The 24,339-nt window shown below is 48.2% G+C and overlaps 1 protein-coding gene across 3 annotated transcripts in view; it reads left to right on the top strand.

The window, feature by feature from the left end:
• GOSR1 (golgi SNAP receptor complex member 1) overlaps positions 1 to 24,339 on the top strand; it is a 51,411-nt gene that overhangs the window by 8,583 nt on the left and 18,489 nt on the right. For all 3 annotated transcript variants that reach the window (XM_081844292.1, XM_081844291.1, XM_081844293.1), the window contains exons 5-6: positions 1,213 to 1,304; positions 3,075 to 3,149. In XM_081844292.1, the coding sequence (XP_081700418.1) occupies positions 1,213 to 1,304; positions 3,075 to 3,149 (167 nt within the window). The remainder of the gene's footprint in view (positions 1 to 1,212; positions 1,305 to 3,074; positions 3,150 to 24,339) is intronic.

Genomic DNA, 24,339 nt, shown 5'->3' with positions numbered 1-24,339 from the left:
CTCCTACTCTCCCTGCGCGGAAGCCTCCTGCGCAGGGAGGGTGTGGGCAGCGGAGGACCCGTGCTCTCCCCGCTGGTCTCCGGCGAGGAGTCATGGAGCCACCTCGCCGATTCCCCCACCTGCCCCCCTTCTCCACTGGTGCTACGCTGATTTCCTTCCCCAGAAGATGGGCTGCCTCTCTCCCTCCCGGGAAGTTCTCCGGAACCCCTCTGGAGCCCCCCCTCTCCCTCTGGCTCCGATGGCAGTTCCCTGACAGGAATGATAACCACTTCCCCGTTTCTTATACATGGAGAGGCAGTCTCTTGGATAACTGGGTCCCAAGCCTCATAGGGCTTTTATACATCAAAACCAAGACCTTGAATTGGGTAGCTAATTGGCTTTGGGTGCAAATGCTTCAGGAGCAGTGTTTCCATGGTCCCTAAGTGAGAGGCCTAATGGAATTCTCACAGCTGCATCTTGCATTAGCTGCAGCTTCCAAGCCGTCTTCAAGGGCATCATAGGGTGCATTGCAGGAGTCCAGGGGGGACATTATTGGAGCATGAAGTGCAGTGGGCAAGCTGGCCCTGTCTGGGAACAAACCAGCAGCAGCCAGAAATAGGTGCTCCATGCTCTAGAGGACGCTTGGACATTCCCCAACACCATGGGGACTAGGCACTATAGAGCTGGTCTTCCAGGGTGAGTGTCTATCCTCCTTGTATAGTTTTGCTTGTTCTTTGAGCTAGTTGGGAGGAGCGAATTGATCAAGATTGGTGCATTTGCAGTACACAGTTAGCTACGGTTTACTGTTGTGTGTGAACAAGGCCACTGTGTCATGTATGAAGTCCCGAACATCTGCTAGAAAATAAATGTGAACCTGATCCTGTTCTTAAATGGGTTGCAGCCGCAACTGTTAAGCTAGAGTAGGCATCTACTGAGCCAGAGTCCTTGGTAGACCTGTTTCTGTGTGAGCCTTAGTTTTACACCTGGTGCATACATACTGTAGGACAGTCATCCCCAAGCTGGCACCTTTTGGGTGCTATTGGACTCCAACCCTCTTCATCCCTGACCACTGTTTGCAGGGCCTGCTGGGAATTGTAGTTCAGAACATGTGGAGGAGGTCGGTGGGTTGGGAAAGGCTCTTGGATGATTTGTAACGGTTTGAGATTCATCCTTAGAGAATGAGCAGCACTTCTCAAAGTCTGACACGCTTGGATTCTTTTGCTCTTGTTACAGGACTACACACACGAATTCCACAAAACCAAAACCAACTTCCTGGCAGTGCGGGAAAGAGAGAATCTCATGGGTTCGGTGCGGAAGGATATCGAGTAAGTTAGTGCTCTCTGCAGTCGTTAGGGAGCGTGGCCTTCACCTGAGCTCCACCAAGGCAGAAAGGACCCAGAGCCCAAGGGTAGACAATGTTTTTCAGCCTGAGGGCCAACATTGCCTTTCGGGCAGCCTCTTGTTGACCGCAGACCACTGGTGGACAGAGCCAGAGGAGAAAACGTGTTGGGCAGTGAAGGTTTGTTTCTACACAGACCCCTCTCCAAGTCAGCAGAGAGGCATGATCGGAGTCCAAGGACACAGTCCCAGCCAGGCAAAAACACTTGAGGAGGATGCAAAGCAGGGCCAGCGAGGGCAAGGCCTAGGGGCCTGATAGAGAAGCCTGGGGAGCCACTGGACTCCCAACTCCCATCGCACAGGGAGTTGTGACAATGATCAGGGACAATGGGAGTTGTAGTCCAGCAACGTCTGGGGTGGCAAGATTGAAGAAGTCTGGTGTTGTGGAGTTAGCTTTGAAAGGCAAGGCAGATCTCTGCTCTTTGTAAGAGACACCAAAGAGGAGCAGGGGGAGAGACGCAGCAAAATTTTCTGTTCCAATAAAACCTAGACTGACAGAGCATGGAAAAGATAGTTTGCCTCATTCCTAAGAAAAATATGCCCTGGGAATTTCTCTTTTGCTTCCCCAAAGCTGTGCAGGATTTGCCAACAGCGAGAATCGGATCTTTGCTTCATGCAAGGAGCCACTCCCTGGAGGCCACTGGCTGTTTTGAACCGAGCTCAGCCTGTGGCTGCCTTCTGTCTGTTAAGAACCGCAGAATAGCCTTTCCCTCCCTCCAGAACAGCAAAAGAAGCACTATGTTGCTGCGATTGGCAACTGGCTTTTTCACAGGGGCTACAATTTGAATTGCCCAAATGGTGGAAGGAGCAGCGAGGCTGACCCTGCCTGTTGATTCACTCCCAGGCAACTTGGTGGCACAGCCAACATTCTGTTCTGTTGGGGCTTGGGGCCTGCAGACACTGTTAGAAACTGAGATATATAAAGGTAAAGGGACCCCTGACCATTAGGTCCAGTCGCGAATGACTCTGGGGTTGCGGCGCTCATCTCGCTTTATTGGCCAAGGGAGCTGGTGTACAGCTTCCGGGTCATGTGGCCAGCATGACTAAGCCGCTTCTGGAGAACCAGAGCAGCGCACGGAAATGCTGTTTACCTTCCCACCGGAGCGGTACCTATTTATCTACTTGCACTTTGACGTGCTTTCGAACTGCTAGGTTGGCAGGAGCAGGGACCGAGCAACGAGAGCTCACCCCGTCGCAGGGATTCGAACCGCCGACCTTCTGATCGGCAAGCCCTAGGCTCTGAGGTTTAACTCACAGCGCCACCCGCATCCCTGAGATATATAAACTAGGCACCAATTGGCTCCTTGAACCAAGATTACAGTCACCAAAACAGAATGCCTAATTGCCATTTTGTGGCAAGGCGGCTCTAAAGTCCTATTTATCAAATGATGGACTGACTGTGATTGATTACCACTTAAACATCTGACTAGTTCAGATGACAGCCTTGAGCTAGGTTAAGAGCTTTGAGAACTTAAAGAAGAAAAGTCCCTTGATCCAGTGACAGTCCACATTTATACTGGCCTGTTCCAACCTCTTTTTATTAATGGTGACATGGACCATTCATAATGTAGGAATATTCTTCTGTGAGCTGGGCAGTGGGGTAGGGTAAGTGAAGAAAAGCTGCAACAATTAACTACAACATGGTTCACTGCTCCTGCAATCTCATTTTGGGGGGACTTTCTACCTTTATCTTCCAGGTCCTACAAAAGCGGGTGTGGCGTCAACAACAGAAGGACAGAGCTTTTCTTAAAGGAACACGAGCACCTTCGGAAGTAAGTCTGTGCTTAGTATCCGATTATTCCTTAAAGAGAACTGGTCGCCACCCACGATACCTCCTGTCGTAATCCACTGTTTTCTACATCTAGGGGACGTTTCCAGCAGGGGCGGCTGTGTTAGACTCTTGCAGCCAGAAAAGCCAAGGAGCCCTGTGCCACCTTAAAGCAGTGGTGGGCACTGCCCATTGGGCCTGGTTAGGCAAAAAGCAAGGAGCCCAACAGCAGGTGGCGCCAGAGCCAATGACAGCCAGAGAAAACTAATTCTGGCTTTGTACCTGTCCTCCATCCTGCTGATTTCTATGAGGGACAACACTGAGGAAGATGGCAGGCAGGGCAATCTCCTGGATTAGTTATGAGTAGAAAGGCAGGCAGGTGAGGGGCTGGCTGAGAGCAGGCGCTGGTTGGTGGGGCACAGTCTCATTCATCCAAATGGACAATGTGACCCGGCTGGCTGGGGTTGATGGGAGCTGTAGTACAAAACAGCTTGAGAGCCACCGGTTGGCAAAGTCACCCTTGCTCAAATGTCATTTTTTTACAGCGGTACTTAGCAATGTACAGCTCAGTTGCCTACACAGACTTCCCTTACATTATTTGGAGTGTTAGGGGAAAAAGCAAATCAGTGAAAACACCTTTTAAAAAAAACAACGTGCTGATTTCACTGGGCCTCTGAAGAGCTGCGCACACAAATAATGTGCTTCCCAGGGATGATATTATTATTATTATTATTATTATTATTATTATTATTATTATTATTATTATTTCACTTTTAGATTTTAGGTGTGTTTCTGTCTCTTCCCATTGTGCAGCTTCACTTCCAGTGTGCTCCTTCATTAGGCTTCTGATTAATTTTATGAAACTGCATTCCTAAAAAAAATCTGCAGGGTAATGTGATAGCAGCAGGATGCTTTCTGCAAAAGCCATAGCAGCATGTGGGCTCCAGGGGGTGCTCTTCCCCTTGAGAAGAGCCGTTCTCCAATATCTGCTCCTGGTTTTGTTATTTTCTGTAATCAAAGGTGCATGAAAACCTCTTACAGGAAATGGCTTTTTAAATTTTTGCTTGGTTGTGATATGCCAAGGAATCTGATAAACCGCGTCTGTGCATCCCTCAATTTCCCCATGGGGCTCTCGCTGGCATTTGCAAAGTTTGGAAGGGCTGAGGGAGGGGCATCCATTGATTTTCACTTGCTGGATGTCTGTTGCGAACAGATAATGGGCAAATGTTGTTAGTTAGGAGTGTCCTGAAGCTTTGAGCACCTTCTGGCTTTGAAACGTCGGTGGAGGAAGGGAGCATGCAGTGTGGTGTAGTGGGTGGAGCAGGAATAGGGGACCTGCGGGCTATTTGGTGGCTGGTGTTCATTGGGACTGGTGGGATGTAGGGCAGCGGTAGGCTGGGCGATGGGAAGCATCATCATCCTTGTGCTCAGTACTTTGCCAAGTTAAAGCCAATTCTGCCCTAAGAGAAACTAGATTCTGTGACCTGCATAAATCATTCTGCATGCTCTATTCCCTAGGGAGGGGAGCCATGAGCTGCTCAATAGGGCTCCGAAGCACCCCCACCCACCCCTGCACCCCATAATAGCAGCCCCACTCTGTCACCTCTCTGACTACTGAGATTTCAGCAGATAGGCTATGTGCCTTATAAGGACTAGAAACTTCATATTTAAAGGCAAAAGTTCTCAGCAAGCGACATTCTGCACCTGATTCTGCAGCCTGTGGATTTTTACTTCCGTTGTGTTTGAGGAACTTATGCACAAATCCCATTGTGACAAATAAGGAGCAACTCTCATTTATCATGGCAATTTCTGTGCCAGATTGATTCCTGGTGCATTGTGGCCCCTCATGCATAATTTGCAGGTATCGCAAATGTGCAGGTACAGCACCTGTCAGGCAAGTCCCCAAGGATCCATTTATCTTGAATATTCTTAATAAGAAAGTGCAAGACTTTAAGTGTGTGTGTGTGTGTGTGTGTAGTTTGATGGATATGCCACAAATCTTGACGACTAAAAAAAGACATCTATTCATCACATCTTTTCTAATATGGTTTTTGACCGAAAGCTAATTGAGTTGGCTGCTGAGGCTGATAAAACACTTTCTCAATCCATCTCGCGGAAGACAACCTCCCTTTCCCTTTCCAGGTTGATAGAGGACCGGTAGATTCCCTTCCTCCCTTGAGTTTTAGGAAGTCATCCATCAGTTTCTGGCCAGATGAGAGGAGCAGTCCCTCCCCTCCACTAGAAGTCTAAGAATATGAAAAGATAAGAACTCTGCTGGATCAGGCCAAAGGGGCGGGGGGCATCTTAGTCCAGTATCCTGTTTTCACAGTGGCCAACCAGGCATTGTCTATTGTGTGAAACCCACAAGCAGGATTCAAGCACAAGAGCCCTCTCCCCTCCTGCAGTTTCCAGCAACTGGTACAGTGGTACCTCGGGTTACATACACTTCAGGTTATTTACTCTTCAGGTGACAGACTCCACTAACCCAGAAATAGTGCTTCAGGTTAAGAACTTTGCTTCAGGATAAGAACAGAAATCGTGCTTCGGCGGCGTGGCAGCAGTGGGAGGCCCCATTAGCTAAAGTAGTGCTTCAGGTTAAGAACAGTTTCAGGTTAAGAACAGACCTCCGGAACAAATTAAGTACTTAACCCGAGGTACCACTGTATTTGTAAGCATCGCTGTCTCTAGCTCTGGAGGCAGAGCAAAGCCATCCTGGCTGGCAGCCATCAAAAGCCCTCACTGAGTTTGTCTAATTCTCTTTTCAAGCCATCCAAGTTGACCACCGTCACAGCCTCCTGCGGGAGCGAGTTCCATAGGTTAACGATGCCTTGTGTGAAGATGGACTTTCTTTTATCTGTTCTGAGTCTTCCAACATTCATCCCCAAGTTCTAGCTTTATGAGAAAAGGAGGAAACTCTTCTCTATCCAGACTCTCTTTAACTTCTCATGTGGCCAGCTTGAATACTTTAGCTTTGACCCGGGGATCCAGGCACTGCTCTCTTTCCTCGCGGCCCAGCCCCACCTCCTTCCTCTGCTTAATTGCCGCGGACGTTTGCGGCACTCTGGGTGGGTGGCTTGTCAGGATCGATGCAGCTCTGGCCCTGCTGCTACGGGACTGGAGGGTTTTTCTGGCCGGAAAGCCTTGTGCTCCTAATGCAATTTCCTTTTTGAGAGTGGGGCTCTCTAGCCCGGAGCAGAGAGAGAGAGAGAGAGGCAGCAGCTGTAGTGCGGCAGCTTTAATGGTGGGGATTTGCAACCTTGCATCATCCCAAGAGTATTTTGCCTGTAGCTCGGTGGGCATTTTGCCTATTTTATTATCATTTACAAAAATGTAATATCCAAGGCTTTGAGGCTAGAGTGCTTATAGCATGCTTGCATTCTTTGAAACCATATAGAAGATACCTTGTGGTTACTGATACCTCAGCTGTAGTTTTCCCTACCTACCCTATTGCCAGCTGGATGGTACCCTTCCAAGGTCCGGCCCTCTTTCATTTTCCCCAGGGGATGTTTTCAAGCAGTGCTTCTCCATCTCACGGAAGGGCTAAGGGGCCCTTCAGCAGCATTCAATTTAGACAGGCCAGGTGGAGGGATCGGAAAACCCCACTGACGCCTGTGCAAGCCTTGAAGTGTGTCGACGGATTCTCTGCTCGGGAATTAGCTCTGTTGTTTCTGCCTTTGCAAAGGAAACCGCTGGGCAGCTTCCACTCAGGAGCTTACCTTACCGGTAGCCACAGATTAATGGGCTCCTTTCCAAACACACAGGGTTGTTTTGCAACTGTTCTGGAAGCCCGTAAATATTCATTTCCATTTATTAGACATATTAGTCGCTTGTCACCCAAAGGTCTCCGAGCATCTTACAACAAAAGAAAGATATACAATACATAGTACCATGGGGGGAAAGTTGGAGGTGGGGAAATCATGTAATACATTAATATTTCATATAACATGACACCTATTTTTTAAAAAAATAATGAAATAATAAACAAAGCAATACAGTCATACCTCGGGATAAATATGCTTCAGGATAAGTATTTTCAGGTTTCACTCCATGGTGACCCAGAAGTAATGTGCTCTGTTACTTCCAGGTTTCGCCGCTCGCGCATGTGCAGATGGTCAAAATGTCGTCATGCGCAGAAGCAGCGAAACGTGACCTGCCCAAGTGCAGACACGCAGTCACGTCTTACGTTCTATTCAGGATGCGAACGGGGCTCCGGAACGGTACTCTGGTACTCAGGTACCACTGTACTCAGATCCACTAATTAACAAATAAACAAAACCTCAACCTCCCCCTAGACCCAAATTCATTCACAGTGAACCAGCAATTTCCCCCCTTTAACCTCCCCACCCCACCCAGGAGTCTGGGGTCAAGGCCAGCTATTATAAATCCGTGTCCTCCAGGGATGGGCCCTGCAGGAGGGAGTAGTAGCAAAGCGGGAAGATGGTAACAAAAGATTTAGCTGCTGATGGGGGTGCAGATGTCAAGGCTGACTGTTCCAAATCTGGGGTGGGTGGGAGGGAGCAGGGTCCTCGGGATGTATACAGGCAACTCCCATTTTGCACGCACAACCACTGAGGCATATGCCGTCTTCGGCCCCAGAAGAAGGTGGGGCAGATCATCTGCTTTGCATGCAGAAGGTCCCAGGTTCAATCCCTAGCATGCCCAGGTAATGCTGGGAGAGAGACTCCTTCTTGAATCCTTGAAGAGCTGCTGCCGGTCAGTGTAGTCCTTACTGAGCTAGATGGGCCAACGGACCGACTTCGTTTCAGGCAGCTTCCAATGTTCCTATTTAAATTAGCCTTTAGTTCATAGCCATGAGGACTGGGGTCTTGCTCTATGTTACAGGAAGGACCAAAGCTCAGTTGGCAGAGCATCTGCTTTGCATGCAGAAAGTCGCAGGTTCAATCCCCAGGGGCATCTCCAGTAGGGCTGGGGAAAGGCTCCTCCCTGAATCCCAGGAGAGCTGCTGCCAGTCAGTGTTGACAGTGTTGAGCTAGAGGGACCAGTGGCTTGACGTGCTGCCTTGGGCTGTTGGGAGCCATAGTCCAGAACATCTGGAGGGCACCCAGTTAAGTAAGGTCAAGTTAGAGCCTTAGCATTACACCTGGCGCTCCAGACTGCTCTCTGAAACAAGTGGGTCACCCCAGAAATTGTGGCTTTGGAAGGGACCCCCGGGGGTCATCCAGTCCAACCCCCTGCAATGCAGGAATCTAGCAGAGCATCCCTGACAGATGGCCATCCAACCCCTGTTTGGAAACCTCTGCTGAAGGAGCGTCCACCCCCCCTTTTGAGGCAGCCCGTTCCGCAGTTGAGTTGGAATCCGAATGTTTGTTTGCATTAGGGATGCCCAGGCAGAGATGCTCCTCTGCCCAGGCTGCGTATGAGTAATAAGTGAAGCAGCTCCTGAGTTTCCTTGATGACCAGCTCTGCAAAGCACCTCTCCCTTTCCCTGCCCCACTTTCCCGGCTAATACCCTTTTAGGCGAGCAGAGTAAATAATTCATCCATTTGTGTGGTTCTCCTTTCTCTCCCTCCCCCGCCCCACGGCCTTCCCTCCTGTAGCGGACGAGGCTTTCCATCAAATGGAGGCAAGGGCTGGGTGATGAATGGACAGGCTTCAGCTGCTCATCCTGCAAAGTGCTGGGCTAAGAGGAAATGAGTTTGTCAGCTCAGCACTCACTTCTCTCTCTCTCTCTCTCTCTGTGTGTGTGTGTGTGTGTGTGTTTGGAGAGTGTAGCCCTGAGAGCTTGTGAAGCTTAATGGCTTATGGGGGGAGGAGTAATTTCCTAAATCAGCACTGAAGGCATTCATTTGTATGTGTAAAGTGTGTTTTTTTCTGGGGGGCAGTACAGAATACCAAGGATGGTTAAAGCCTGCCTTCTCTCCATGAAGACCTGGTTTACCTCTGAAGGGTGGAAGCTCTTGGCGTCAGGCCTTGCTACATGGCCTTCCCTGAATGCCTGCAGTTCTGCTCCCCCCACCTGGAAATGGTTCAGAAAAGGGCAGCCCAATGTGTTCAGGGTGTTGAGGAGCAACTCCCCTATGAAAGAAGCCAACTTGGATGGCTCCAAAAGAGGATTGGACTTATACATGGAGGGTAAAGTATTAGGTCCAGTCGTGGCCGACTCTGGGGTTGCGGTGCTCATCTCGCTTTATTGGCCGAGGGAGCCGGCGTACAGCTTCCGGGTCATGTGACCAGCATGACTAAGGCACTTCTGGCGAACCAGAGCAGTGCACGGAAACGCGAACCAGAGCAGTGCACGGAAACACCTATTTATCTACTTGCACTTTGACGTGCTTTCGAACTGCTAGGTTGGCAGGAGCAGGGATCAAGCAACGGGAGCTGACCCCATTGCGGGGATTCGAACCGCCGACCTTCTAATCGGCAAGTCCTAGGCTCTGTGATTTAACCCACAGCACCACCCACGTCCCTATACACGGAGGGTAGATAACAACTATTATTATTATTATTATTATTATTATTATTATTATTATTATTACTATTACTATTTTATTTTACTTTTTATATGCCACCCATAAGACTGGGTTGCCTCAGCCACTGTGGGTGGCTCCCAGCAAAATATGAAAAGCACAATAAAACATCAAACATTAAAATATTTTCATAGCTATCTGGCGGGCCGCTGTGGAAACAAGATGTTGGACCAGACGGGCCGTTGGCCTGATCCATCAGGCTCTTCTTATCTTTTTATCTTGCAACATTTGGGCACTGGTGTCTCTTAAAGTAAAAGCGAGTCAAGGGAGGGCGTTCCACAAACGGGGAGCCACCACTAAAAAGGCCCTGTCACAGGTCAGTGGCCGTCTAGCAGAGCATGGCTTAGAAGCATGGCCCACCATTGAAAGCAGGAAGCTGGTCTGGGGAGGCTGGCCCAGTAAGGCAGCAGAGGCAAGCAGTGGGATAACTTAGGGACCTGGTTCTCCACAGGCAGCACAGATGCCCCATCAGGTCTGCTGGTCCTTGGGGGCTTATTCCAGGGTTTAGCTTTCCTAGGCAGTGGCCATGTGGAATATACATTGGTATAGTGAGGGTTTTTTAGCCATCCATGCCCATTGCGTACAGAAACCAGCAGGAAGCGACGTCTACTGATTCTGCTCCTCTCCACCACTGTTGTGAAGGGTAGCAGAGGAGAAAGTCCAGGGTGAGCCCCCTTGGTGGGGTGGGGGGCCCTGGCAGATGCCCTGCCATATTGACCGGTGGGGCCACCCCCAACTCCCCGTCTCCCCCCTCAGAGTTCCCATTTATGGAAACAATGGCTGTGATGGAGGAGCACAGTTACATAACGGAGCCAGGCAGGTCCTTGAACAGCTTAATTAGGGTTTTTCTGCGTGCCTGTGAGTGCGTGCGCGGGATGCTCCAAGGGGCAGAGGAGCTCTCCGGGGCTTCCTTATTATTACCATTACTATTGTTGTTGGTATTTATAAATAACCAGCATGAAAGGCAGATGCGGTAGAGAGAGTGGGCTTGCTTGAGCATCATTAGTACAGATAACAGCCGGTCTTTTATGTCTGTACGTGCATTTCTTTCATCTGTTTTCCCTGGCAAGGGATTTACTCTCTCTCTATATATATATTAAAATCAGAGCACAAGAGCTAGTACAGCAGTTTTACATATATATAGAGAGAGAGAGAGAGCGCGCACACACACACTCTCATGCACGCACAATAACTCGTGCAGCAGTTTTCTCTTTATATATACTGGTAACTCCCCGTTTGCATATGGGTTGCGTTCCTGGTCATTGCAAATGTCCTCACAGAATGTTTTTGTGGGGAAGGAAGGGAAAGGAGAATGTTAGCCGGTTTGAGACTCCTGAAGGGGAGTGAACGGCGGGATATCAAATCCAAACTCTTCTTCTTCTTCAGCCCATTCCCCCACCTTGCGGGGCCAAAAGTGGTGTGCAAGTAGCAGTCACACATAAATTGGACGTATGCAAAATGGTCTCTGCTTTTATATCAGAACACAAGAACTCGTGCAGCAGCTTTCTGTGTATATACTAGAACACAAGAACTCATGGAACTGTTTTCTCTCCCCTCCCCCCCCCCAATATATATATATCCGAGCACAATAACTTAAACAGCAATATTCAGCAATTGAGACCTGTGGTTCCACCTTTAGCCCAAAAAGTATTTTGGGGACCCACTTTTTTTGTTGTTAATTGTTTATTTGTACAGTGATCGTGCTGTGGCTTTGACCCACTGCAACCCAGTAGTTCAGGAGTTGAGAAATCTCCCCCCCCCCCCAAGGGCCGCATTCCTTCCTGAGCAACCTTCTGGGGGAAGCAGCGGGTGCAGATTCTGTACACCCTCCTCTCTCTATTCTCCACCCAGGAGGCATGACCATAGTTCAAGGACACTTTTCCCAGCCAGGCAGAAGCAGTCATGGGAGGATGTGAAGCAGGGCCAGGGAGAGGTGTGGCCTTGAGAAAGGAGGTGTGGCTGGGAAGGAGGCGTGGCTGGGGAGATTCCCGAGGGCCACCTAAAGAGGCCCAGGCTTGAGGGTCCCTACTTGCAGATTCTGACCAGTGCTGTCTGGGGCTGATGGGAGTTGCAGTCCAAAACACCCAGAGAGCATTAGGTCTGCAAAGGCTGGTACAAACTGATCCTATTATATTCTTCCCTGTCTGATTCTTACGACTGCCAGTTCATAAGGACAAAAAGCGCCTGGTCACCACGCTCTTTAACATTTGCTCTATTAGATGTTTATCGTATTTTGTGTATTCCAAGCCCCAAATCACGGGCAGAGCAAGGGTAATAGAGGGTGGGTGCAGACTAATCTGGTTATACCCTTGGCTTTCCTTTTGGTTGGCAGTTTATGTCAGAGGAGGTGAGCTTCCAGCCAGTGGAGGGGAGAGAAATGGCATTGTTGCAAGACTTCCTTGGAGTGGCGTTCCAGGGCAAGCATCCCTAATGGCAATAAATATTTATTTATTTGCTTGATCGTAAATCCACAGCAATGGGACACGGGTGGCGCTGTGGTCTAAGCCACAGAGCCTAGGACTTGCCGATCAGAAGGTCGGCGGTTCGAATCCCCGCGACGGGGTGAGCTCCCGTTGCTCTGTCCCTGCTCCTGCCAACCTAGCAGTTTCAAAGCACGTCAGAGTGCAAGTAGATAAATAGGTACAGCTCCAGCAGGAAGGTAAACCGTGTTTCTGTGCGCTGCTCTGGTTCACCAGAAGCGGCTTAGTCATGCTGGCCACATGACTCGGAAGCTGTCTGTGGACAAATGTCGGCTCCCTCGGCCAGTAAAGCGAGATGAGCGCCGCAACCCCAGAGTTGTCTGCGACTGGACCTGATGGTCAGGGGTCCCTTTACCTTTAAACCCACAGCAAATGTGCATTGTTTAGACCAGGTGTGGCAGACCTCAGCCTTGCAGGGTACACTTTGTTCATTAGTTACTGGAACCCTGGCGTTGACAGAGTGAGGTGTGCAAAATTGGAGCTCAGGAGGCAGCACCTTCTACCAAGACAGACCATTGTTCCATCAGACTTAGCTTTGCCCACACTGGCTGGCAGTGACTCTCTAGGGTGTCAGTCAGAGATTGCCCTCAACCCTTCCTACGTTTGAACCCAGGATCTTCTTCACGCAGATCAGGTATTCTGCGAATGGGCTCTAAATTTTATGGAATGCATAAATAAACAGAGTGTAGGGTTCACAGGCACCTCCCATGCACAGGAATCTGGCTGCACTTTGCCCAAAACGCCTTTATCCTTATGGCATTTCTGCCTCCAACCCACCCACCCTTGGTCCTGCCAGCAGAGTCTGCAAAGGGCTCCAACTGGATGAGGAGTCTCCACTTGCCAGATTGCAATGTAGCTTTTAAGAGCTCTGATAAAAGAAGCCCAGTTTGGCACTTCTAAATCTCTCACTCAGCTAGGAAGATCACTAAATAAAGCTGCCGTCCTATCCTACCTGTTCTCTCCCAGATGGCCAAGGTGCTTCTCTTTCTCTCTTTCTCCCCCGTTTTCTCTCTCTCTCTCTCTCTCTCTCTGCAGAGTTTTGAATCACTCTGGTGCTTTGCTATTTTTGATGCTTGAACCAAAATATACTCTTCTATAAAAAATAAATTAAGTGTAGGAAAGCAAGAAGGGCTGCGGTTGGAACTGCAGAACACACACATTCTTCTCCAGCTGCTTCCCCGTTGAATTTCTTTCTTGCTTTGTTTCTTGTAACTTGGAAAGGATGGAATAAGGCGAATGTTCCTTGAAGCTTTGGCAGGATTACTTGTGTCTTTATGAACGTTCTGCTTGCGGTGTGGTGAGGTCATGGTGCTCACTCCCTGCATGGAGGAAAGGATTCACAGCTGGATGTTGGAGAACTCTCCCTTTGCATGCAGGGCGTTCTGGGTTCAGTCCCCAACAGCATCTCCAAGTAGGGCTCGGAATGTCCCTCCTTGAAACCCAGGAGATCTGCTGCCAGCCAGGGAAGGCAGTACTGAGCTAGATGGCCCAGTGGTTTGACTCAGCAGAAAACAGCTTCCTCTGCTCCTCTTTAAACCATCTCTTTATTTCGAATCATGACGCGGGTGGCGCTGTGGGTTAAACCACAGATCCTAGGACTTGCTGATCAGAAGGTTGGTGGTTTGAATCCCCGTGACGGGCTGAGCTCCCGTTGCTCGGTCCCTGCTCCTGCCAACCTAGCAGTTCAAAAGCACGTCAAAGTGCAAGTAGATAAATAGGTACCGCTCCGGCGGGAAGGTAAACGGCGTTTCCGTGTGCTGCTCTGGTTCGCCAGAAGCAGATTAGTCATGCTGGCCACAGGACCTGGAAGCTGTACGCCGGCTCCCTCGGCCAGTAAAGTGAGATGAGCGCTGCAACCCCAGAGTCAGTCATGACTGGACCTAATGGTCAGGGGTCCCTTTACCTTTACTTATTTCGAATCATGAGGGCTAGCATCATGATTCTAGGGAAAGGGCCGCAGCACAGTGGCAGAGCATCACCTTTGCATGCAGAAGGTTCCAAGTTCAATCCCCAACGGCATCTCAAGGTAGGGCTGGGGCAGAACCCTGTTTCAGATTCTGGAGAGCTCCCAGTTAATGCTGACAATACTGAGCTAGATGGACCCGAGAGTCGACTCAGCATAGGACAACTGCCTGTTTAAATCAGTCCTTAATTCAGAATGCTTAGGGGGCTTCCTGGGTTCCTATTTCAGTCCTTTATTCAGAGCCATGAGGACTAGAATCTTTGTTTATTTTCAGTCAGTTCAGACAGTACTGGGCCTGGTGGACCAGTGCTCAGACTCTCAATAAGGCAGGCTTCCTATGTTCCTTCCCCTGGTGAAGATGCCTCTTGGCTATTCTTTTAAAAAGTTCCAGCATGCAGATCTTATTACTATTCTCCCTTGAAGTGTATGTACCACTTGCCTCTGCCGCCTCTTGCCCAAGCGTGGAATCTGATCCAGAGAAGCGGACACGGAGCAATGGTTCCAAACTACAAGAAAGAAGATTCCACCTAAACATTAGGAAGAACTTCCTGACAGTAAGAGCTGTTGGACAGTGGAATTTGCTGCCAAGGAGTGTGGTGGAGTCTCCTTCTTTGGAGGTCTTTAAGCAGAGGCTTGACAACCATATGTCAGGAGTGCTCTGATGGTGTTTCCTGCTTGGCAGGGGGTTGGACTCGATGGCCCTTGTGGTCTCTTCCAACTCTATGATTCTATGATTCTGATGTCAGTCTGACAGTGCTTTCATTTAAAAAAAAAAAAAAACCAACCAAAACAAGAGAGAAAAGTAAGTTTCTGATCCTTAGTAGATAGTTGTTTACTCCATGCTTTAATTTAAAAAGAGAGAGAGAAGCAAATCAGTAAAAGCTGGATTTTGAGATCCTTAGTCATTGAGCAAATGTGCCTACTTTGTTTTGCATAACTCTGCTGAGATGCTTAATTTGTTCCTGTTTTGCTAATCACAGGGAAGGAGGGGCAAAGGCCAGCCATTTAGCACCTTCCTAATTGTGCTTCTAAACCTGATCTCCCCCTCCCTGGAGGATGAGAATTGCCTTAGGCAGGATGTTTTGTTTTGGAAGCATCTGATTCTGCAGGGAAGGAGTGGTTGGAAGAAGGCATGACTTAGGTGAAATGCTCTGGAATGGCTCTTTTCAGTGTTTACTTCTGCTGGTGCGGCATAATGGATGAGTCCAAGTTCTTCTGGGCTCTGGGTATGTGCTAGTTACTGAGGCATCTGTGCCTGCGTTGACATTCTTGTTTGAATATTATTGGATGCACCTTAGCAGATTTATTTTGCAAGTTAAACTTAAATTTTATTTCACAGACTTATTATACCAATTTTTTAAATAAAAAATTAATTACAATTAGGTTGTCGTAACCCATCCTGGGGCCTGCTGGTGAACGGCGGGTAATAAATTTAATTATTGCTATTATTATTATTGCCCCTATGAGGTTTAGGCTGCGTGTGTGTCAATGCCTCTATCTCTATACATGCATATTTATATTTTAATTAAAAGCAGAGGGCAAAATTGTGTCTATTCGTGCAGAAGAGCTCTCATTCCTAATGGCAGACGGACATTTTCCCATCATGCTCATGATAGCATCCTTAATGCCCCCCCTGCCTTCTTTTGATTAACATTCAGTCTGATAAGAATATTTTCCTTTTTTAAAGCCTCCCTTAAAACTTTCTCTCTTCTTAGTTTGTCTTAACGAAGGCCTCAGTGCCTCCCCCCCTCCCCGTTTCCTTTGAATTATTCTTAATTACAAATCTTTTTTTATGTGGGTGGGTGTCCCTATAGAGCTCCTCAACGGTGGTTCCTTTCCAGCAGATTTCTCTGGCTCAGAGCTTTGCAAGGCTGTGAAAAAGCTGAAATGGGTAAGAGTGGGGGTGAGAGAGAAGCTTTGCATAGTCCATTAGTGAATTACCAGAATTTGTTCTGACAGATGTGGTTGGTGGTAATGACTTACATTAATGCCCGCCCAGTTTTGTTTTTAAGTTCATTTATCCCGGTTCCTGGGGGAATCTGCTGCAATTACATGGGAGGGTCAGTCTCTCCAGGAACTGGCCTTCCAGGGAGGAGGGAGGAAGGATCCTGGCTTTGGCAGCGCCAGGGAGCAGGCAGATGGGCTAGCCTGGGCCCACCTCCCCCCCCCCTCAGGAGAATGCATAGCCTCCCCCTTCTTCTTACACACAGGGAATCGTGGAATCAGAGAACTGTAGAGTTGCAAGGGACACCCAAAGTGTCATCTACTCCAACCCTCTGCATTGCAGGAGTCACAGCTTAAATGCAATAAACTTCCCTTTCGCAGAGGATGAAGAGGTAGTGCTGAGCCCCTGTAAAACAGAGCTGTTGCTTTGGAAGACCAGTGGAGATGCTTACATCACTCCCCCCCCCCAAGCACAGCCCTTTTAAAATGTGTGTTTTTTGGGGGTATTGTTTTTATTTTTATTATGTATTTTGTGGTTTTATATTTTGATTTTATTCTGTGAACTGCCCTGAGACCTCTGGGTATAGGGCGGTATATAAATTCAATGAATGAATGAATGAATGAATGAAACCTGGTGCCCTCCAGATGTTTTGGACCACAACTCCCAAACATCTGGAGGGCACCAGCTTGAGTAGGCCGGCTTAGAGTAAGGTTACCAGACGTCCCCATTTTCCAGGATTTACAAATCAGTCCCCATACAAAATCCATTAAAGTTGAAAAGTGTCCCCGGATTCATTGGAAAAAATCTGGTAACCTTAGCTTAGAGTGACCTCCGCACCAACGCTAATCGCCATTCCTGTCTTAACTGGAGGACTTGAAGTGGCTTTGCATTTTGAGATGGGGCCTGTCCCCCCAAATCCTATAGGACCCCTCCACTTCCTCCTTACCCCCTGCCACCCAGTGCATCTCTGTTCATGTTGAATGGTTCATGGAATGATAGAGGGTCTTCTCAGTAGTGGCGCCCACCCTGTGGAACTCCCTCCCACCAGATGTCAAAGAGAACAACAACTACCAGACTTTTAGAAGACATCTGAAGGCAGCCCTGTTTAGGGAAACTTTTAATGTTTGCTGTATTACGGTATTTTAAAATTTTGTTGGAAGCTGCCCAGAGTGGCTAGGAAAGCCCAGCCAGCTGGGTGGGGTATTAATAATAATTATTATTATTATTATTATTATTATTATTATTATTATTATTATTATTATTGAATCTTAGAGTTGGAAGGGTCTCCTTCTGAGCTTTAGCCAGCCTGATTTTCTCCCTGAAACTGTTGGCTACTCATGTATACTTCCCCTTTCTTCCATTTCTTATATAGTGGTACCTCGGGTTAAGTACTTAATTCATTCCGGAGGTCCGTTCTTAACGTGAAACTGTTCTTAACCTGAAGCACCACTTTAGCTAATGGGGCCTCTTGCTGCTGCTGTGCCACCGGAGCACAATTTCTGTTCTCATCCTGAAGCAAAGTTCTTAACCCAAGGTAATATTTCTGGGTTAGCGGAGTCTGTAACCTGAAGCGTATGTAACCCGAGGTACCACTGTACATGCCTTCCTTAACTCTCAGGTCTTTTATAAGCTGCTTATGCAGCCACACCGGTTTCCTTAGATGCCTCCCACTTTTCTTTCTCGTTGGTATTATCTGCATTTGGACCTTTAATATTTCTCCTTACAGAAACGCCTATTTCTTGAACTCCCTTCTCACTGAATATTTCTGACCACGGGATCACACCCAGGAGCTTCTTCAGCTTTTCGAAACCGGCCTTCTTAAAGTCCAGAGTGCGTGTTTCTCTTGCCTCTGTATCCTGAAACCCAGGAGGACACGAGCACTTCCTCCCAAGTTTCTGAGCACTCCATCAGTCAGTTCCTCCCTTTTGGTGAGGACCAGGTCCAAGATACATGATTCCCCTTGTTGGTTTTTCCAGCTTCCAGGAAATGAAATTGTCAGCGATGCAGTGGAGGAACTCTTGGCAGAGTTTTGAGTCCCAACAGATATTGGGGAACTTGAAGTCCCCCATGAATGCTATTTCTCTCCTTTTTTAATTTTTGGTAATCTGCTCTCATAAGGCATCATCCAAGTCTTCAGTCTGGCTTGGTGGTCTATAGCAGTAAGGTCACTGTTGTTTCTCTCTCCTACAATTTTTACCCTTATACATTCAATCTCCTTTTCGTGCTCCAGGTCATGTATTTCTTCACAAATGTACACATCCATTATATACAACGCCACTCCTCCTCCCTTCCTGTTTGGTCTATTCCTTTTGAACAGGTTATACCCCTCAATTCTTACATTCCAGTCATGAGTCTCATCCCACCAGGTTTCAGTACAGTGGTACCTCGGGTTACAGACGCTTCAGGTTACATACGCTTCAGGTTACAGACTCTGCTAACCCAGAAATAGTACCTCGGGTTAAGAACTTTGCTTCAGGGTGAGAACAGAAATCGTGCTCTGGCTGCGTGGCAGCAGCTGTAGGCCGCATTAGCTAAAGTGGTGCTTCAGGTTAAGAACAGTTTCAGGTTAAGAATGGACCTCCCGAACGAATTAAGTTCTTAACCTGAGGTACCACTGTAATGTATTTGGCCTTTTCAGTAATGTATTTCAGGTCGTATTTGCCATCCTGTGCTAAGAGCTCAAATTCATCTTGTTTCGCATACTCTGTGCATTTGTGTAGAGACAACTGAAACCATGAGTCGTTCCCTCCAGCTGCTGCCTTCCTGTAGTTTCTTTCCCTTTAGCAGGTTTCTGGAGCACCACCTCAATTTCCTGTGCATCAGTGAAGCTATTATCCCCAGTGCCAGGTTGCACGGTTCGATCCCTGCAAACGGCTCCTTTATTCTTAAGCACAGTTCTTTTTCCATCTTAGTTCTCCTTTGCGGCCTTCTGCTTGGGCATCTCCATCTGCTCTCCAAACGCAAGTGGCTCAGCCTTGAAAGCAGCCTTTCATCTCCAGCCGTTAGCAGCTCTGTAACTTCCCTTCTGCAAATCATGGGCTCTGCCTTCATTGTGGTGCATGGAAACATCCTCACTCAAAGCCGTAGATTCCAACAACACGTAAATGAGGATTGTCGCTGGTCGGCTCTGTGGATATTTTGGGATGGCGATGGGATGATGTATCACTTACATTGTTTCAGGAGTCGCAGCGCTAAGCCCTGGAGCTCTGATGGCCCCAAGGACGTGCCCACACCAGCTGGTGGCACCAGGCAATAACGGGGGGCAAAGTGTATTTCTTCACCCCACACATTCAATTTCTGAAAGAGAGATAACTTATTTCAGAGACCACTGGGTTACAGTTAATGTACTTGTCACTTTCTTGCTCCACCCAGTGTGTGAGGATGAGAGTGGGAGCATCCTCTGTTCATAGAGTTCCTGGCTGGATTATCTTCCTTCAAGCATCCGAGCTGGAGCGGTGGTCTGGGGCTTGGGTGCGTCCAGGAATCTATGCAGGCAGGCTTGGCAGAATCTCTGCTGGCAAGTGCTGTCCCTGTTGCAGGAACAGCAGGATAGAACTGCAAGCTTAATAAATGAACCATGGCTGCAAAGGATTGAAATGAGGTGCGGCCTTGTCAGAGCTCATGGTGAGCGGACTGAGAATGGACGAGGTCCGTCACGGTTCGGGGACACATTGGCAGCCAGGTAAAAACGCACAGGATGCAGAACGGGGCTAGAGAAGGGCATGGCTTGTGGAGAGTTTCAAGGGCCAGACAGAGTGAACTGGAAGGCTATAGTTGATTGGTGCCAGCTGAAAAGGGAACATGAGGCTAAGAGGTCTAACTTAGGGCTGTCATATGTCTAGAATTTCCTGGACATATCCGGGATCCGTCCGTCAGAAACAAATGTCTTGGAAACAAAAAATGTCCAGGAAAACAAGTGTTGATTTTTTTTTTTTTTCCAGATTATTTTGCAACTTTTGTGTCCGGGTTTTCACTTTTTGAAATATGGCAACCCTGTCAAACTCATTGAAGGGTCTGGAAACCAAGCCTTGGTAGGGATGGTTGAGGGAGCTGGGTATGTTCAGCTTGGAGAAGAGAAGACTGAGAGGTGATATGAGAGTCACACATCAGAAGGGCTGTCACATGGGAGATGGAGCAAGCTTGCTTTCTGCTGCTCCAGAGAGAAGGATCCGAACCAAGGGATCCAAGTAACAAGAAAGGAGATTCCGACTAAACATTAGGAAGAACCGTGTGATGGTAAAGACAAACTCAGAAGGTGATGGACTCTTCTTCAAAGGATGTTTTTAAACAGGTTAGACTGCCACATGCCAGGGATTCTTTAGCTGTGATTCCTGCATGGCCAGGGGTTGGACTAGATGACTCGGGGGGTCCCTTCAAACCCTATGAATCCATGAGACAGTTCTTCGGGAATTCCTTTTCAAAGCCACGATTGACTGTAAACAAGGTGCTTTGTGTTGGGTCATCTTTCTTGGAAGACGCCGGCTGCTGCTGTTCTTGGATCCGGGCCACTAGCTTGCATCAGCATCTTTATACGCCATCCCTTTCCAAGAGGCGTGTTGTTGTTGTTTTAAAAAATGTTTCTGTCAGCTCTCCATCTGTCTTGCCAGGTAAAAGAAGGAGGAGGAGGGTGGGGAGGGGTAAGTTGCATGTTTGGAGCACATGGCAAATTCATTCCTTATCAGTCCATTCTTAGGTGTTTTAGAAAGTCTGGCCCTTAGCAATTTAAAAAATGCAAAAAGAGCCCTTCTGGATCAGGCCAAAGGCCCATCATCCTGTTCTCACAGTGGCCAGCCAGGTGCCTCTTCTGGGAAACCCACCACCAGGATCTGGGCCCAAGAGCAACTCTCCCCTACTGTGATTTCCAGTATTGAGAAATTGCTGCTTCAGACCGTGAAGACGGAGCATAGCTGCCATTCCTAGTAGCCATTGACAGCTTGAATTTATCTAGTCCTCTCTTAAAGCCAGGACGCGGGTGGCGCTGTGGGTTAAACCACAGAGCCTATTGGGCTTGCTGATCAGAAGGTCGGCGGTTCGAATCCCCGCGACGGGGTGAGCTCCTGTTGCCCGGTCCCTGCTCCTGCCAACCTAGCAGTTCAAAATTATGTCAAAGTGCAAGTAGATAAATAGGTACCGCTCCAGCGGGAAGGAAAATGGTGTTTCCGTGCGCTGCTCTGGTTTGCCAGAAGGGGCTTAGTCCTGCTGGCCACATGACCTGGAAGCTGTACGCTAGCTCCCTCGGCCAGTAAAGTGAGATGAGTGCCGCAACCCTAGAGTCAGCCACGACTGGACCAAATGGTCAGGGGTCCCTTTACCTTTACCTCTTAAAGCCATCCATGGTGGTGGTCCTCGCTGCCCCCCGCAGGTGTGAGCTCCATAGTCTAGCTTTGTGCTTTTCCTCGGAAAAGTGCAAGCCACAAACTCTCCTTGGAAGGTTTTGGAAAACGGCCCGGATTTCCTCGCTCTCCCCCACCCACCGCCCTGTTGCCTTTTGAAAATATAAACCCAGCTTTCTTGACGCTGCTGCTAATTACTCCATTAGTGCATATGGGGCTTGTTTATTTCTCTTGATCTTAAAACAATGCGGGTGCCTACTGAGAAGGCCTCTCTCTGGGGCTGTGTCACCAGCCCCGTGTACTTTGCAAAAGCATTTCAGCTCCAGATCAAACGGGGCACGTGATGCGTCTCCCGTGGCACCTGGAAATCTAGGTCTGCCATTAGTTGTCTGAAATGTTAAGAATTCTAGAGTTGGACGGGAACCCCAAGGGTCATGTAGTCCCGCCACCTGCAGTGCAACCCCTCCCTCAAATGCTTCCTTTTTGAGAATCTCGATCAAAAAATGTGTGGTCATGTAGACGAGGCCCAAGCCTGTGAACTTTACCCATCCATTTTGAAGCACTCCACTTTAAAATTCATGGAGAATCCTGGAAGCTGTAGTTTGTTGTGGGTCCTGGGAATTGTGGTGCTGTGAGGTTAACGAACCGCCGTCCCCAGGATTCCTTGGGGGAAGCCATGACTGTTAAAGTGGTGTAACAAGAGTGCTTTAAACATGCCTACCTTCTTCATGCAAAGTAGGTGCTCTTCCACTCAGCTACCTCTTATGCTGCGTCCAGCTAGCTGTGTGTTGTCTACACTGACTGGCAGCAGCTCTCTGGGGTTCCAAACAGAGGAATGTCACCTAATCTTCATTTTAGCTGGAGAGGCTTTCAGGAGACCTTCTGCATGCGAAGCAGGGGCTTTAACCCTTGAGTGTCCAGAGGAGTGTTGCTGAAATTCCCAACAGGCTTAAACGCATCCTTTGTTATCTAAACTAAAACCAGAGACACACTTCACCACTTTCAGCCAAGCTGGTTTTGTTCTAAAGCATGTGGAGAATTTCCCATCCTTAGATGAACACCTGGGTTGCATCCGAGTAGATTATTGTATGTGGGTCTTCACATGGTTGGACCCTAACCACATGTTTCTGTATTGGGGAGACACTTTCAGAACAAAACAAATTCCTTCCAGTAGCACCTTAAAGACCAACTAAGTCAGTTCTTGGTATGAGCTTTCGTGTGCATGCACACTTCTTCAGATACACTGAAACAGAAGTTTCCAGACCCTTCTATATAGTGAGAAGGTGGGGAGGGGTATTACTCAGAAGGGTGGTGGGAATGGGTGATTGGCAGATAGCTGTGATGAGCCTGTTGACGACTCTTAACGACTGCAATAGGTCTTACAGGAAAAAGCAAGGGGTGAAAAGGTGAAAAATGGCTTTGTCATGTATAATGAGATAAGAATCCAAGGTCTTTGTTCAGACCAGGTTTCTCCATGGTTTTAAGTTTGGTGATAAGTTGTAATTCAGCAGCTTCTCTTTCCAGTCTATTTCTGAAATTCCTTTGTAGTAAAACAGCTACTTTGAGATCTTGTATAGAATGTCCTGGGAGATTGAAGTGTTCTCCTACTGGTTTCTCTGTCTTGTGATTCCTGATGTCCGATTTATGTCCGTTTATTCTTTGGCGTAAGGTCTGGCCTGTTTGTCCAATATAGAGAGCTGAAGGACACTGTTGGCATTTTATGGCATACACAATGTTAGACGATGAGCAATTAAATAGTCCCGAGATGGTATTTGTGATGTTGTTGGGGCCAGTAATGGTGTTGTCCGGGTGTATGTGGCAGCAAAGTTGGCATCTGGGTTTATTGCAGGCTCTGGTGCCAGTGTCCGTGTTAGGTCTGGTTGTAGTGTGCATGCACACGAAAGCTCATACCAAGAACTGACTTAGTTGGTCTTTAAGGTGCTACTGGAAGGAATTTGTTTTGTTTTGACTATGGCAGACCAACACGGCTACCTATCTGTAACTTTCAGAACAGTAACTCATACAGAGAGGCAATGTTGTCTTTTCTTTTCTGTATCATACCATCCTTGATTTATTTTCTGTATTATTATTATTTTGTGACCCCTTTTCCATGCGTTTCCATGATATTACTCAGGGGTGCCATGCATTCCAAAGAAGGAATCTGTTGGGTTTTTCCCCCCCCCCCCCTCCACTCCTCCGTTCCACTCCTTAAATTAGATAAAATGTGGGCATCTTGCTTTAGCATCTGCTCCCTGCAAGGGGTTTAAATATATTTTGAGAAAATATGGGGCAGGTGGGAAGGGGGGGGGGACTCTGCAAAAAGTTATGTTGCCTTAGGGAAGCGTTCTGCTAAATGCGCTGAGATAGGGAGGGGTGGCGGCAGCGAGGGGGAACTTTTTGTAAAACTTATCAAATGAGCAGATTCTCTCTCTCTCCTTCTCTGCAATCTGGAGGCGGAATCCTGCTCTCGGGGGGCTCGCGGGCTCTTTCTCGGAGCTCAGCAGCAGGCTGAAATCAGCAGGCAAGCAGTTGCAGAGTTTGGGGTCTGGAGAGGAAGAAAACGTTGTACCCTGGTCCTGCTTGTGGGCTTCTCATTGGGGGCACCTGGTTGGCCACTGTGAGATCTGGACGCTGGACTAGATGAGCCCCCTTTGGCCTGATGTGGTGTGGTGGTTAAGAGCGGAAGTCTCGTAATCTAGGGAACCGGGTTCGAGTCTCCGCTCCTCCACATGCAGCTGCTGGGTGACCTTGGGCCAGTCACACTTCTCTGAAGTCTCTCAGCCCCACTCACCTCACAGAGTGTTTGTTGTGGGGGAGGAAGGGAAAGGAGAATGTTAGCCGCTTTGAGACTCCTTAAAGGGAGTGAAAGGCGGGATATCAAATCCAAACTCTTCTTCCTCTTCTTCTGATCCAGCAGGCCCTTACATTCATACCAACTTGAACCCTTCCTGTGGCGGTAGCAGTCAGGCCATATCAAATTGTGCA

Source organism: Podarcis erhardii, assembly GCF_964252035.2.
Source record: "Podarcis erhardii genome assembly, chromosome: 16".
Classification (NCBI taxonomy): domain Eukaryota; kingdom Metazoa; phylum Chordata; class Lepidosauria; order Squamata; family Lacertidae; genus Podarcis; species Podarcis erhardii.
This window is presented reverse-complemented; position numbering and strand designations above follow the sequence as displayed.